This window comes from Carassius gibelio, chromosome B24 (genome assembly GCF_023724105.1).
Source record: "Carassius gibelio isolate Cgi1373 ecotype wild population from Czech Republic chromosome B24, carGib1.2-hapl.c, whole genome shotgun sequence".
Classification (NCBI taxonomy): Eukaryota; Metazoa; Chordata; class Actinopteri; order Cypriniformes; family Cyprinidae; genus Carassius; species Carassius gibelio.
The window spans coordinates 13,613,160-13,629,781 of NC_068419.1; the positions used below are offsets into that span (position 1 = coordinate 13,613,160).

The 16,622-nt window shown below is 36.6% G+C and overlaps 1 protein-coding gene across 10 annotated transcripts in view; it reads right to left on the reverse strand.

The window, feature by feature from the left end:
• Positions 1–16,622, reverse strand: part of LOC128013683 (eyes absent homolog 1-like) — a 54,509-nt gene that overhangs the window by 12,283 nt on the left and 25,604 nt on the right. For 6 of the 10 annotated variants that reach the window (XM_052596821.1, XM_052596822.1, XM_052596823.1 and 3 more), the window contains 6 exons: positions 16,334–16,471; positions 12,090–12,172; positions 11,542–11,728; positions 10,108–10,250; positions 8,721–8,804; positions 3,228–3,317 (listed from right to left, as the gene is read on the reverse strand). In XM_052596821.1, coding sequence (XP_052452781.1) covers positions 3,228–3,317; positions 8,721–8,804; positions 10,108–10,250; positions 11,542–11,728; positions 12,090–12,172; positions 16,334–16,471 — 725 coding nt within the window. The remainder of the gene's footprint in view (positions 1–3,227; positions 3,318–8,720; positions 8,805–10,107; positions 10,251–11,541; positions 11,729–12,089; positions 12,173–16,333; positions 16,472–16,622) is intronic. The other 4 variants (XM_052596826.1, XM_052596824.1, XM_052596827.1 and 1 more) reach the window with 2 other exon arrangements.

Genomic DNA, 16,622 nt, shown 5'->3' on the forward strand with positions numbered 1-16,622 from the left:
CCACACATCACCAACACACGCTGACGTTTTAATCACACAGGATGCGACCACAAGAAAATGTATCCATGTGCATTTCTACCCTAAACAGTCTTGGTTTATTCCCCAAAATGAGCGATGTAAGAGTTTGGAGCAAAGCAACTGCCGAGAGGCCGGTGGTGTATTTCTGGACTGCGCCGGCTGTCCTTTGCACATTTGTAAGTTACACAGTTGACAATCACCAGTCACCATTAGACATTTGTATGTGAAAGGCCAGAGAGAACTCTGACTATATTCGACTGAGCATGTGCATTTCTTCAAGGTCTCAAATACATTTCTGCTGTGGAATTATTTACAACTTGAAGTTCTCCACAATTTTGGCCTGTCCTTCTAAACACCCCGTTTAGTTCAAAGAATACATTCTGTTACGGCTTAAAGTAAGTTTTCTGCTTTTGCATGCAATCGCCGTTTTAAGAGAAATGTCCTTAGCTTTAAAGTGTCAAAACGAAATGCAATAATTCCGTTGCTGAGACGTAGTAGAAAGGAAAAACTGCGCATTGCACAATCCAGTCATTTTACAAGATGCCTCGACAGCCGAATCCTACGCGAGTGGTTTAAACACATGAAACGAAATCAAAATACAGGACAGATGTTTTGAAAAGCCACATTTAAGCTTTGTCACAAAACTGTCATAATGTTTTAAATGACAGAAGGGCATATTCATTATACAGAGTGCAGCGGGCACAACTTAGTGTAGCCCAACATACGGAAATATTTAACAGCCAATTGCTGCCAATTAACTTTGATCAAGATGAGTGCGATTGGAATCTCCCCGTCACTCGAATGTCTCGGGCAGCACAAACATTTTCTTTCTCCCTGGTTCTCGCGGCAGGAAAAGCGGAGCAGGGCCGTTGACTAATGAGACTTGGCAGACTCGCAACAGTTCTCCTCACACTTCAGTATCAAACAAAACATTTCCTCCTTCACGGGGTCAGCCACGAGCAGGACACATAGGAAAATCAATGGGTCAGTGGTGTCGGGTTCTGGGGATGAGGGAAGTGGCTCGAAAGTGGTGTCTGGGCTCGGGTGGGTTCAGTGGGATAGGTTAGAGCTGGTGTCCTTTCAAACACAAATTACTGTAATTCTTCAGTGGAACACAAAAGAAGATATTTTGGAGAATGTTCAAGCTGCTCCTTTTCATACAATTAAAATGAATTTGGACAGAAGTTTTCAAAAAGGAGGCAAAGACTCATCAAAGTTGTGCATGTGAGTCAAATTATTGCTTTGTGCGGGACTGAATTTTATGTATATTTAATCACTTATAATCTTCCAACTGTAATCAATGAGTTTAACCCTGTTAAGCCTGACAATTAAAATAAATAAATAAATAAATAAATAAATATATATATATATATATATATATATATATATATATATATATATATATATATATATATATATATATATATATATATACATATATATATATATATATATATATATATATATATATATATATATATATATATATATATATATATTTCCACCATTGTTGTTAAATTAACACAAAAAGACAATTTTCTGTCATATTTGATAAATAAGGCTTTTATTACTTATGCTGAATATTACATAATAAGAATATGGAACTCATACTCAAGGAAGAAGAGTAAAAAAAAAAAAAAAGAAAGCATCTGAATTTTACTCAGAAGCCCAAACAGAGCAAAAATATAAAAGTTGGTGCAGCTGCTGATATTTATATGGGCAAAAAGTAGAAAAAGTATGAAAAAATAATGGCTTTCAATGTAAATTAATTGTGACTATTAAAAACACACTACTTGTATTAAATTATTAAAAATATCAGCTGTTACTCTATATCTCCATTATGTCTCAGTAAGATGCTTTTTAGATGCTTAGTTTTATGTTCAAAGTTCTGTAGTTTTAATTGTAGGCAGGCAAAAAAAAAGCAATTTAATACAGTGATGAGTGAAAAACTAAAACAAATAAACTGTTGATTAAACATGATTTCCCCCCAAAAAAATACAAATAAAAAAAGATGTATGGATAAACCTAATTGCTTCAGTCCAATAACTTTGAAAAATATATTTTTCACTATACAATAGTTATGGTCATATTTACTTTATATAAATCACTGTAAAATGATATATAATATTGGAATTATATTGAAAGGCCTTTTACTTGTTAAAAAAAGTATAGACTGACAATCAGACAACAGTTTATTCAGCAAAGTTTAGATCATATTGATAATTTTGTCTTAGAAATGTGCATATAAAAAATGATACATAATCATATTTATTCTTTTTGTGAACGAATCATTCAGAACAGTTTTGTCTGAACCAAATCAACTGATTAACTGAATAGATTTCCAGCGAATAACAACCTCCATTTTTGTATTTTCTAGCACAAAGCTTTTAAGGGGTTGTGCATCTATTGAATGATTTCACAGTCTGTATTTACAGACCTGCAGCTATTTTAACAAGCCATATCGCTGATCTGTTCAAATCACTAAATGAAGTGTTAGCTCGAGCAACACCAGATCTGGACAAACTGAACTTCACTGCTATGAACAAGTGGAGCGCTGCCAATCACGAGCAGAAGTGACCCTACCAGTCTTATTTTCACCCCTCACCAGGCGGGGCAGACAGACACCTAGATAACCTCTCAGTATCTGCCCCCGGGGGCAGATTTGACAATGATCCGACATGAATCAGGCAGAGCGGGAAGAGCTGCCACTTTCAGACCGTGACTGAGAGTCTGTGGCCGGAGCGGACAGAGACACAGAGCACACAGCACGACATGCAGACAGTCAGAGCATGTACAGAAATATTAGAAGCTGACAAATCGGCCTGGGCGGCAGGGAATGGGGCCGGTGATGGCCGCAGGACGGGGAGACTGACAGTGCATGTCAAATTCATAGTGTCCCATGGGTTCCGAGGTAATACTTCACCACTGAGGGACGTTAGTGCGAAATAGGCACCCTGCTATTAAATGGTTGTTGATGCGATGGCTTAAACTTTAATGGACTGCTCTTGTGCTCGTAATGTAATGTATACACTGTGTTGTGACTTATCCACATCTTGGGGCTGGGTTTTAAATATGGCCGCGAAGAACGCAAGCTGAAGAAGTAATCACTGTATTAGAAGACTTGCATTAAGCTTCGCAGGGGGTGAAGAAAGATAGGGTGACCGCAAAAAACACAATCCCCCCAAAGTCTCAGCAAGTCCTGGACTTACCTCCAAGTCGTTGAAGAAGAAATGTGTGTCGGCCAAGTTGAAGATCATCTCTTCCATTCTTAGTCCCAATGACACTGACGTTGGTGGATCCTGAAAGACACACAGCAAGAAAAAAAAAATGTTTTTTCATATTTACTTAGGAAAATATATTTTGAACATAATACTACATCTCTCTCTCTCTCTCTCTCTCTCTCTCTCTCTCTCTCTCTCTCTCTCTATATATATATATATATAGTAATTTAATGATATTTTATCAAATGTTTCATATTATATGACAGTTAATAATACACACATACAGTATACTGTAGATAGATAGATAGATAGATAGATAGATAGATAGATAGATAGATAGATAGATAGATAGATAGATAGATAGATAGATAGATAGATAGATAGATAGATAGATAGATAGTACTGTGGGCAGTAAAACCCAATCTAAGATGCCTTATAAGTTGAAATGAGTTTGAGGTCAAGGTGTTCTCAAGAATATATCACTGTTCACCTACCTCAGAGCCCAGATCATATTTCTACACATTACTACTGATGCATTTCACCCTCATTTCCCCCAAACAATCTTCTCACATCAGATAAAGCATTTTCCAACAATTTGTGAGAGGCTGAAGTCGGGAATTTAATAGAAACTTCTAGAAACAGGAAGATGCACACTTTTCCTACACAAAACCGCTTTAGCAAGTGATGCTTAAACCTGGGCACTGGCAGTAATCAAAATGGATTACTCACTTAAATTATAATGGACTCTTTTTTAACATGTATTCCATGTATTCAGTTTCCACCGTAATGCAATACTGGCAAGTAATGGCGATCTCGTGTTGTGTTCGAGCTGACACAAAGATGGGAGCGACTGCTCTCTAAATAGTTAATGAATCATTTGCAGAGTGTTTTTTCTCTTTAATACCTAGTCAGCACTCATTAAGGAAGCTCATTACAAAATTACACCTTTGCACATGTATATGGTTAATTTTCTCATCCCAACTGAACTACACATATTTAGGAGTTCGTGCATTTAAAGTGACAGCGCGCAGTGTTGAAACAAAGAAACACTGTAGTACAGCACTGTAAGGCAGCAGGGTTTATTAAATGGATATTTAGACTAGCATTCAATTTAAAATCATCTTTGGTAATCTTCATTCCACACAGGCTTATTTTTCTAATCAGTGGCTGCTCTCTAGTTGTTCATTAAGAGGTTAAAGCAAGTGTGCGAATGAGCGAGGAAAGCAAAGGAGGGGATTTATTCCAGTGTCTGTACAGCCGTGCTGAGTCAGAGAGCTCTGCTCAGGGATTAGAGCTCAAAGCCACCTGAAGAAACGCCTGAGCTTTTCACTGATTACATGTCACACGCAACAAAGAAATCTGCAGAAACCACACAAGAAGAACAGAACCCCAGCAAAAAAAACTGATGAGGTTATTAAATTGATGTTCAAACTGAGTATAGTCTACAAATTAGTATATTTATGATGGCACACAGACATTTTTTTTTTCTGTTCATACACAGTACGATCTCTTTTGCTCATCAAAACTGAAAAGACAGTATATAGTAATAGTGTGAAAATGTAAATAACCGTTTTCTATTTAAATATGTTTTAAAATGTCGTGTATTCCTGTTATGGAAAAGCTATTTTTTTATCTGCCATTACTCCACTCTTCAGTGTCACATGATCTTTCAGAAATCATTCTAAATATGCTGATTTGGTGCTCAAGAAAAAAATTATTATCAGTGTTGAAGACCGTTTTCCAGCAATATCTGATGAATGGAAAGTTCAAAATAACAGCATGCATTTTAAAATAAGTTATTTTTTGTGATATTATGAATGTCTTTACTGTGGAAAAAATCTTACTGACACTTTTAAACATTAACCCACATGTTCTGTTGAGACTGACTCTCACAGACTCCAATTATGTACCAATTATGTAATTATCATGCACCATTTAAAATTTTTAAGTGTGAAATGTCAATTTAATACATTATAGTAACAACAGGAACTCCAGGTTTGAGTTCGTTGACCTCACAAAAAAATAACACACTACTAAAAAAAATAAAATAAATAAATTCGACTAAAACCACTGAAATTGGCAGGCACGCACTTCTATAATTTTTTTTTTTTGCATGTGAAAATCCATCGCAATTATTCTTTGTTTATATCGGAGGCCTCCCAAACTAAAATAAAATATTTCACGGCGGTCGCTGGATGCATGTTAGCAAGTTAAAATGATGTTTATAATCAGTTCTCATGAGTGCAGGAAGTCATCAACCTGATACTTCAATGTTAAGTATGTTTTCAGAGCTATTAAAAGAGTCGTGGAGTCTCTCAGACTGAGAATAAGAACATGAGGTTTAATGAAAAAAGCGATCAATCATTTCACAGTTTATATACACTACTGAGTTGTAACTTTTAATTATAAAAGAAGTTTTTAAATACATAACCTAATCAAAAATAGGTTCTTTCCTTCTTAAGCGCTTCTCCGACTTGTCTGAACAGTCCTCCCTTCCCTCCCGTCTATTTTGAGTCTGCCAGTCAGTGGACTTAATATAAACACCTGCGTATGTATCTGACAGTTAATAAAAGCAGGTTTGGTGGTGAGAGGTATGCAAAGTGCACTTCTCTGGCCCGATGAATCCTCTCCAATTAAATCTAAACAATCATTCAGCGGGAGAGTTAAGAATACAAGCAGGTCGGAGTGCCGGAGGGTCTTCTGCGCTTGCTGCCACCTGTCCCCAAACATCAGTGCCACCCAAAGGGTGCCAAATCCTCCCCCACGAAACCCCCACACCCTGCAAGCTTTCCCTCCAGGGCTGACGGCCACACAGCTGGCCCGAACCATCAGCTTTATGGGAGCAAACTGCCCTGATGCCAATTAGGATAACTGATAACCACAGCAGTGAGCGCTCCAACACGGCTCTATTTATAGAGCTCTTCCTCAACGGATTCGCTGGAAGAAATGCATTTTGCTGGGTTTTCTTACGGTTTATGTCATCTACTCCTCATATCGGAGAAACGTGAAGCACCTTGGTTTTTAATGTAAGGGTTTGAGATGAGTGTGCTGATATGATTTAAGAGCACATTATATGCGGTTTGCGATGTTGCAGGGTAGATGGGATAAGCATATTTCTTCTGGAAGGGCAACGTGTAATCAGATTTCGACACCAGAGAGGAGGACAAAGAACGATTTAGCACTTAAGAAACATTTCTTATTATTTTTCGTGTTGAAAACAGTTGTGCAGCTTAATGTTTTTGTGGAAGCCATGACACTTTTTTTTCTCCTCAGAATTCTTTCATTCTGATATGCTGAAACCGTGATATTTTATTTATTTATTTTATTTATTTTATTTATTTTATTTAATTTACAACTTTTTTCTAATATGCTCATTTGGTGCTCAGTTATTTTCAGTGTTGAAAACAGTTGTGCAGCCTAATATTTTTGTGGAAAACATGACAATTTTTTTTTTTCAGAATTCTTTCTTTCTAATTTTTCAGGTTTCTTTAGGTTCAAAAGAACAGCATTTATTTAAAATATAAATATTTTGTGACATCATAAATATATTCATTGTAATTTTTAAAAAAAATAAATTTAACGTATACATGCAGAATCAAAGTGGTAATTTCTTTAAAAAACAAAAAACAAAATGAAAAATCTTACTGACGAAACATTGGAACATTAGTATAGTAGGAACTGAAATAATTAACAATCATTTTCTGTTGAAACTTTCAGTATCTCCAACTATATGCTTAAAAGTAAATACAGAGAATTTGAAATTAATCTCTCTAAAAAATTTCTAATCCATATAATTCTCCAATTAAATTCTTCAAGTACGTTCCTCTGACCAGTCGAAATCCAGTAGACCGAAATTATTATGTGCGAAATTAGACTTTTCCATAGTAACAACTGAAACATCAGATTGGGTTCTGTTTGAACCTATAAGGAAACACACACACTTAAGATTGGTTAGGACCTTAAAATCAGCCATGGCTGCAGCGACGGCTCAGTTTAAGAGTGTGTGAGTGTGTGTGAGCAAAGTGGACACGGCTGAGGCGCTCTCAGAGTTTCGCTTCTTTACCCAGCATGCTCAGCCAAGATAAAGTAAATAAACAGTGCAGGGTCGAGGGCCAGGGCTCCCTCACCCTTAAAACAAAACACCACCCCCATCAAACACCCTGACTGAGGAACAAAGAGAACAAACCAGCCGCCGGGCCCCGTTCCACTGACATCCGAGCGCTGCTGTCATCTACACTCACCACAAAGAAAAAACCCTTCAAGAAGCTCAGTCAAAAAATGCCAAGGAAGCAGCTTTCTACATTCTTCAGACACAAAGAGGGGTTAAAAACATATGACGAACTCCGCTTTTTTATGAAATTATAATTTGGTGAATCGAACCAATGTTTGAGCGAGTTAAATAAAGCCATGAGATCATTGACAAAGTCTGAGAATTGCAGATCGACATATTTCCCAAATTGTTTGTTTTGAAAGTTCAAATATAGCTTATGACGGTTTATACAAAATAACAAATACAACAACCGCAGAAGTAAACTAGTTCTTACTGCATGTTCATAACCCTTTTGAACCGGCTAGATTTACATTTAAAAATGAAATGATCCCATATTATATAAAAAGCTAAAATGTTATCCACTCTCACACAAAAAATTTAATTTACACGTATATTTTAATACACATTTTGTATAATAAAATTATTGTATGTACATTACCCAAACATTTGAGGACAGTGAGAAATTAATAGTTTTATTTATTAATACTTTTTAAATCCGGTTCTATCAGACTTACTAATAATCGAATAACTCTTAAAAAAACATGTATAATGGTTTCCACAAAATATTAAGCAGCACAACTGTTTTCAACATTGGTGATAATAAAAAGGCTTTTTGAGCTGCAAATCAACATATTACAATGACTTTCAGTAATGATGCTGAAATTTATATTCTTTTAATTTTAAAATATATTAAAATGAAATATATTTTATTGTATCAATATTTTGTATCACCAAATAAATGCATATTCCTTTCAAATACAATATATATATATATAGAGAGAGAGAGAGAGAGAGAAAGAGAGAGGGGGGGGGGGAGACTCTTTGCCTTTATATGCTAGTAAATATATAATTCTAAAATTTAACTTTGCTATAATACATGAGCCCCTCTCAAATGTCAGTTAATGCAAATATTTAATTGAGCTTAACAATGAACCATTTCTGAAGGACAAAACCTTTAAGAAGTGTCAATGGACACTCTCGGTGCAACTGGTTTGTAATCCATGCCTGTTCCAGCCACATAACTCAGACAGCTGCAGGCCGAGCTGAATGCCTGCGAGGCCTCGACCATCTTATTAAAAAAAGAAACAATTACACCGAACTCGGAGTTCCTCGAAGCTGGACGGTGTACCCAAACAGACCCTCTTTCTGTGTATTATTCTAAACTTTGCCGCAATATTTGCCTGTGTTTGCATTTCAAATACATCCCTTACCCTTCCGAATCTGTTGGCGTAAGATCCCGTGAGCAAGGAATGGAAAACGATGATTGTTTCATCCAAGTCCCAAATGAACACGCGCTGAGAAAAGAAAGAGCAAAATCAATGGCTCACTCAGCATGCAAGATGATCTGATTGTCAATAAGAAGGGTGCATAGATTCATGTGGCCCGGGATCAGTAGATATTCAGCACTGATGGTCACCATAGCACCCTGCAACCACCACTGGACAATCCATCTCCTGCCCCTGATGCATTAACACAATCGATACCAACAAACTAATTAACTGGATTTGTTAACACGCTATGATGTCAGCTTGCTAATGGGGCCAAAACCTTCGAGAGCTTCAGGTCATGTTAATGAAAAGACCATGACCTGCACATCTCAAATATGATTGAGATATACAATATACTTCTAAATATACTAAGGCTGTCAAACGATTAATCACAATTAATCGCATTCAAAATATTTTTTATGTAATGTTGTATGTGTACTGTGTATATTTATCATGCATACAGTATATAAATACACACATATACAGATATTTGAAAAATATTTACATCTATATATTTATATTTGTATAATTTATACTATATATAAATATATTTCATATATAAAGTAACCATGTTTTTTTCTTAAATATATACATGCATGTGTGTGTATTTACATAATAAATGTACTCAGTACATACACATATACTTTGTAAACAAAAACTTATATTTTGGATGCAATTAATTGCAATAAATCGTTTGACAGCACTAAAATATACTTCTTGGTGTAGAAACAATTTTTACATAAGTTACACATTTAATTAAATGTGTTAATTAAATGTGAAATTTAGAAGAAGAAATTGCATAAAAAAATTGAAATTGTATTTTCTTTATTTTCTATATAAAAATGTACATAAATAAAAAACTTTTTTTAATTCAAAGCATTTTTAGTAAGTAAATATGCTGGGAATTTTCATTAATATATATTAATAATTATTTTATTTTTATTTATTTATTTTTGCAAAATGTAATAATGCAAGAAAACTATTTATATGATTTTTTAAGTCTTTTTTTTTTCAAGCCTTCTTGTCTTTCATGTGGCATTCACACAAAATAAACTGACAGAGCGCTGATTTAGGCTTTTGCATGCTAAGCGTGCAAAACATGCAAAACAAAGCTTTCACCAAAAAAAAAAAACTCAGTTTAGGGCATTTACATGTTGTAACATGTAAAACTAAGCATGGAAACACACTCTTAAACATGTAAATGCATTCGTTTTAAGTTAAAACAGTGAGCAGAATGGACAATTCTAGATAATCAAAAGTATCTAATAGTAATTAATGAACTGCTGTGATTCCAGCTAGATACATTGACTGAGCGGCAGCGTTCCAATACCTCAAGGTCAGAGTCGGGAGGTGGGGATGGGTTGTTATTCCTCCTTCCCCGGCCACGTGACTTTCCATCTGAAGCCCGACGCAATCGATCTGAATCTGAATCTTTAATGGGGGTTGATGGACTGTGGATTGTACTGTAGTCTCCTGCAAGAGAAAAAAGAAAGGCATAAAGTATATCAAAAGAGGAAAATAAAAAAGACTTTCACCTTCACATTGTGGCTGGATCCGTTTACCTCATCTAGTGTTCAGTGCTGTAGCTGCTGCCCACATGCTCTAATATCACGCTGTTTATCTGATCTCCTTATACCCTAGATACCATTTAAGTCTTAGTATTGGCAATGAGGGTGTTATGCACCATACCATCCTTCCCTAATTACATGACTAGGCAAATGTAAGACAATTCTGAATGGGTCACTGGAGGAGCGAAAATAGTCTAAACAACTGGCAATAACAACCATTTTTCCTGAACGCACAATGATAAGAGCACATATTATCTAAATACATTTTAAGTTTAATTCGTTTTCTATGGAACCCAAGAGCACCCAAACAGAAGTTAGAATCCATCATGGCGGCGCTCAGCGGTTACTCCGAAAAAAAGTGGATAGTATCAAATACAGTGTGAGGATATCAACTACTTGTTTATAGAACTAAGCAATATCAGTTCTGGCTGATGCAAGATAAGATGATCATTATTTTCACATTATGGACAATAATCGATAAATGGCAAAAACTAAGAACAATAATTAATGGATATAAATAATAGATTGATATTAATATTTGTATATTTATATTCTAAACTATGTTTTAAATACATGCTAAGCATCACTATAATGCATGCACATACATCACACACTAATAAAAATCTTATAGATTTCATTTAATAATTTAATACATATATATTACATAAATGTATAACTATTTTGAATATTGCTTTTCAATAGTTTTAATAAATTAATGAGTTTAAAAACTTCATAATACTTTTACAAAATATAAATATTTCAAAACTATTTATACAGATTTTTATAATAATATTTAAAGATTAACTTTGCGCGAGTGTTAGATGACAGCAAGATAAACTAAATGTAAAGAATACTGGAAATAATGCACAAATAATGCACAAAAAAAGTTTGATAACCAATATGGTACCAATATATTGTATCGCATCACAAAAAACATTTACTGGTAATTTAACATTACGTTTAGGGACATTTTTAATCGTAAAATATTGCACACTGTAGTGCATAATTCAAAAAACTGGTAAAACGATAGAAATAAAAAATAAAAACTCAATACAGATAATTGCACATTGGGACATTTTCGATTGCACCATCAGGGTTTAGTGTTGCAAATTTAGCCAATCACGTTTTGTCTTTACAGCAACTTGTTGTAGGACCTCCATACCTTTTTATTTCTCATTCAAACCAAGCTTTCTTACCTGCCGGCTGCTCTGAGAGGGCCTGGCTGGTAATCCCTGATGGAGGTTCCTGTAAGGTGTAGGTGGCAGTGGTGGAGGGTGTGGTGGGGCTGGTGTTGTTACTGGTCATGTATGGAGAAGTGTAAGGGCTACTGTTGTAATACTGCGCATACTGACTCTGGCCAAAAGCTGGGTAGGAGGGGTAGTCCTGCAGAAAGACATCAAGTCAAGTAATGTGAGATAGCCGCACGCAACGCTGCTACTTTACAGCGCAGATTCCAAAATGTAAATGTGAACATATGTCTCCTGCGCGCTACATCTGGACAGCGATCTGTCTTCACTCTTTTTTCCCTCCACTCATGGCATAATTCATTCGCAAAAAGAGCAAGAGGTAATCCTTGCGTACAGTGGTCGAGACATTTCGAGTGATTCATATCATGCGAGCGTACACATGTTCTATAAAGGCTTACAGGAGGAAAGGAAAAAAATACTGGGCGCATGTGCCAAATGGAAGAAAATGTGATTTCAACAGACTAGATAGTGAGGGATAGAAATTTGATTACAGCTACCTGTTGTGTACTATTGAATCCAGTCGAGTTTGTGAGGGAATTGCTTCCAGCGTACAGCCCTGAAGTTGTTGTAAAACTGCCTCCTACGAGAGAAAGAGACATAACCGTGAGCTATCGCAATGCAAAACACACAAAGATCAAATCAAATGAGGCTTTGTTTGCAACTGATGTAATTCTGAGGAAGATAAGTGTAATATAACCGTCAAAATAAATGACATTTTTTAAATTGGAGATGGGGGTCGAGTCAAGCAAGACCTAAAACACCTCAAAGGCATTTAAGACAAAGCCTTGTAGGTCCTATAGGGGCATGAGGGATTGTGTGTGTGTGTGTGTGTGAGAGAGAGAGAGAGAGAGAGAGAGAGAGTGTGTGTTGGTGGGTTGGATATAACAGTGACTCTATATTTTCTTTCTTCATATCAGTGATTGGATCTTGGCCGATGGTTGGAAAGAAAGAGGAAAGGGGGTTGGGTCTATTATTTCATCCATCGCTACCTTTACAATGACAGACACATGGCCACTGTTGGGAATGAGGGGGAGGGAGAGGGAGGGAGTTTTACCTGACATCCTGTCTCAATGAATATGTATATCTGTCTTCTTTTCAAGCTGCTCAAAGAAGCACCTTCTGGGTAATTAAATCTCTCTATGGAGAGATAGCATCTAATGACTTAATAACATACATGACATGAGTTATAGGGGCGAGACAGCCTGGAGGCAGGCTGCGTTCTGAGGCGCTTCTTGGAGTCACGGTGCTCAAAACTGTTTGGAATTCTAAAGCGGACTGAAAGTCTGGTGTGGAAGAATATTCTGGGAATTTATTAAGATTTTCTACAAAAAAAGCCAAAGTCTGGGTTTACAGTGAGACACATAGAATGGAGGCAATTGGATCAATTTATTCAAATATTTCTGTTATGTGCTTTTATCATTTATTATATTTTTATTTTTATTTTCATTTGTTATATAATATTTATTACATTTTATTTCACTTTATATTTATTTTTAATTTATTGTTATATTATTTACATACAATTTTTAGTTTTAGTAATTTTAGTATTTCATATTAAGCTATATTTAATTCAGCTAGTCGCCAAGGCAAAAACATTTTTTTTAGAAAACATATTTATGTGTCTTTAACTAATAATTTTCAATAGTGTTAGTGTCTAAGTAAACTATAACAACACTTAACGTAGAAATGTTAAAGTGCTAAAGTGCTTCGATAAACAAATTTTTTTTTACGTTTCTGCTTTTAAATCCTCAAAAAATTTACCCCATTCATTTCCATTGTAAGTGCCTCAGAGTAACTTAGATTTTTGCTTTTTCTTTTTTTTAAAACAATCAAAACCCATTAACCCTGGAATCATCAAGTATACAACACTCATAAACACAAAGTGGGTACAACATTAACTCAATTTACATAAAAGTGTAACTGGACATATGTTCAGCAAAAAAAAACGTAGCAAAGCCTTTCATCTTCTGGTGTTCAGGAAAATGAGGCCCCTCAGACTGTAACAGACATACAGCTTTACTTGTGGACTACTGTCTGGCTCAACAAGCAAGTTTGTTTCCTTTTCTTGTTTTTTATCTCTTGTTTTTAAAGAACAGCGAGAGGTACTCTAAAAGCTGTTGACTTCCTCCCCAGACTTGAGCCGTCACATAAAGTGAGACACATGAATCTCCCAATGCACAACAAATTAGTTAAATCCACAGTTCAAAAAGTCATAAAAGCCAGGACTCGTAGGAAAGCAGTTGACTCCAGAGAGAGTCCGGAGCCACATAAAAGCCAAAGAAGACCCCCTCCGGTCCCAAAAGAATGACTCCATGCTGGGGAGAGGCCTGGTTTTTCCCAGGGGCAAAAACTCCCCCATTCCTCCCCCTCTCTGCTCTGTCTTGCTCCAGTTAGTTCACTCAAGACGAGACACTGGCTCTCCTTATGGCCTCTCCAATTGGGAGTCCATTTGCTGTGCTTGATCAGTCCTCTCGCCATGGGCTATGTCTATCATCAGTGCACAATATTTGTAGCAGAAGTTTTGTAGGCGTCTCTAGGGAGCAGGCGATCAAGTCCAGATGGGCTTCTTTAAAAAGCAGTCTGCTGCTCCTCTCACACGGTGTGCTGAATGGACGGAGGCCCAATTGTTGCTGTAATTATCATCTACTTTGAGTGAAGTCAGTGAGAGAAGTCACTCTATGGCTCCACTTGTGCTTTACAGCCATTATGATTATGGAAAAGGAAGCCAAGCTCAAACAGGTGTGAAACTGGAAAATTAATTCCTAATTTATACTTGGATGTACTGAGTGAAATCAAAAAGCCACCAAGAAGTCTTACAATTCATTGACGTACAGCGATTCAAATTTCCACCAAGATACATAGATCGATAGATTTATCTTTAAATGTAATTTTTATTTGTATTTTAATTCATTGAAAATATTAATCTTTATTAAAGTTCATGTTCAAATAAAATACAAATAACGATATATATTATATATAATTATTAATGAAGCAAATTAAGTAACCACAATTGATCAAATATATAAATATTTTCGGAGAAACCTCGCGTTCCAAAAATTGAATTTTTAAATTTCAACATAACGGAACAAAGGCCTGATCACGAGCACCCTGAATTTTGATCTGAAATAATATCAGTTAACATTCCCATGTTCTCTCACTATTTTGTTCAATTTATGATAACGCAACAATCTGTGTTGACATTTCAAGCCAGGAAGGGTCCTTCTGTGTTACATTACTGGATCATGTTCAGAGAAAGCCAGCGTCGTTCCATTAGACTTGAAAGAGCGGGGTAAAAACATTAATTTAATTGTATTCCCTCTGACAGCTGGGTTCAGGCTCGCTCTACTAGGGTTATGGGACAACAGTTGGTATCATATAGATGGGGGTCTACATTTGGCTACCGTGTTGAGTCTCTTCCTCTGAGTCCAGACCTGCCTAATCGATGAGGCACAGAGAGGAAGCCAATAGAGACAGACTGGCCTGGTTAATGGTCATCTGTCATCTGCTCTTGCAGTCAGTGGCTAATGTGTTTATGGGTGCGTGGGCTTTGAAAGGAAGACGGAAGGCACCTCAGTTTCTGACGTACAAAAAACTCAATGCAGTGTCATTGGGAAATGACAGTTAAAGAGGTATTTTATGCTACAAATGGAAATTCTATCATTATTTACTTGCCATCATGTAATTCCATACCTATATGCATTTATTTGTGGTAAAAAGAAGTTTGAGAAAGATGGTCACCATTAACTGTCAAGATGTGAAGATGATCTCCTATAGTTTGGAGTGACACAAGGGTTTTATTTTCATTTTTTTTGGGGGGGGGGGTGAACTATATCTTCAAGGACCATTCTTGCCAAATTTTGATGAACAATCATTGGCTTTTACTTAATGTCTTTGTTGATTTTATATCATCTGGAGGCTAAACAAGGTCCTTTAGATTGACTAAAATTACAAAAATGTGGTATCAAACACCATTGGATGCATTTTTGGGGTTCTACACTTTCATGACATTTAGTTTCATTGGACTTGAACGGTGTGAACAGGCCTTTAAACTTCTGCGGTTGGGAAAGTGTAACGCTTACAACCCTGGTGTTGAGGCGGCATCAGCAGAAGCAGAACGTTTCTACTTATGAGGCATGGAAAAGAAGCTTCAACAGACCACATATGTCACATTATTACTCTGGAGAGCGTTCAGAAACGTGGAGATGTTTCTACTGTCACACATTATTTGGAGATTAGAGAGCTCAAACCGGCGCTAACTGTTGGAGGCTCGAAGAAAAACACTAGAGGGAGAAATATGGGAGAAAAAGAAGGGCAGAAAAAGACTGTTGGTTTTGGAGGAGGGACAATGTCTCAAAAAAGAAAACAACAAAACACACAGAGTTTGCCTGATGCACGTTTAATTCCTAGTACGCAAGTGTGACTTCCATGAACTGACCTCAAAGATGAGAGTCACGGGTGTTCCTTCTAAAGAAAACATACTTAAGAAAGTACAGTACATGGCCGAACGCAAAGGGGAAAAGGGGATTTTTGCCATCTGTGTTGGTTCTCTTCAGGCCTAATGCAAAAAAGACTGTGTCTAACTACAACCCAGTACAACCATCTGCTCGGGGATGTTATGAATTGGTCCGTGTCTGCCATTAATTGTGTCCTCTTTTGAAAGGGGCCAGAGAGGAATCACGGCTCTATTTTGTCACTCCACCGGGAAGAGCAGAAGAGGAAAAGAGTATAGGGTGTTCCTGACCTTGCATCTGGTAACTGTAGGGTGCTTGTCCCGTCTGAGGCGTGGAGAAGCTGGAACTGTAGCTGAGGAAGCCACTCTGGCCTGGAGACTGAGCCTGGGTCAGTCCGCCCTCTGTCTTGATGCCTGCCCACAATGGACCTAAATCAGTTAGTGACACCAGAGCAGCATGATGCACAATCCTCAGTGTTACTCCTTCCACGTCAATCAAGAATAAAAGATAACGGTGGCTTGTTTCGCACTGGGCCGTGGTTCAAGCAACCTTTGCATTGAAGTGTTTGTGCCAAACTCG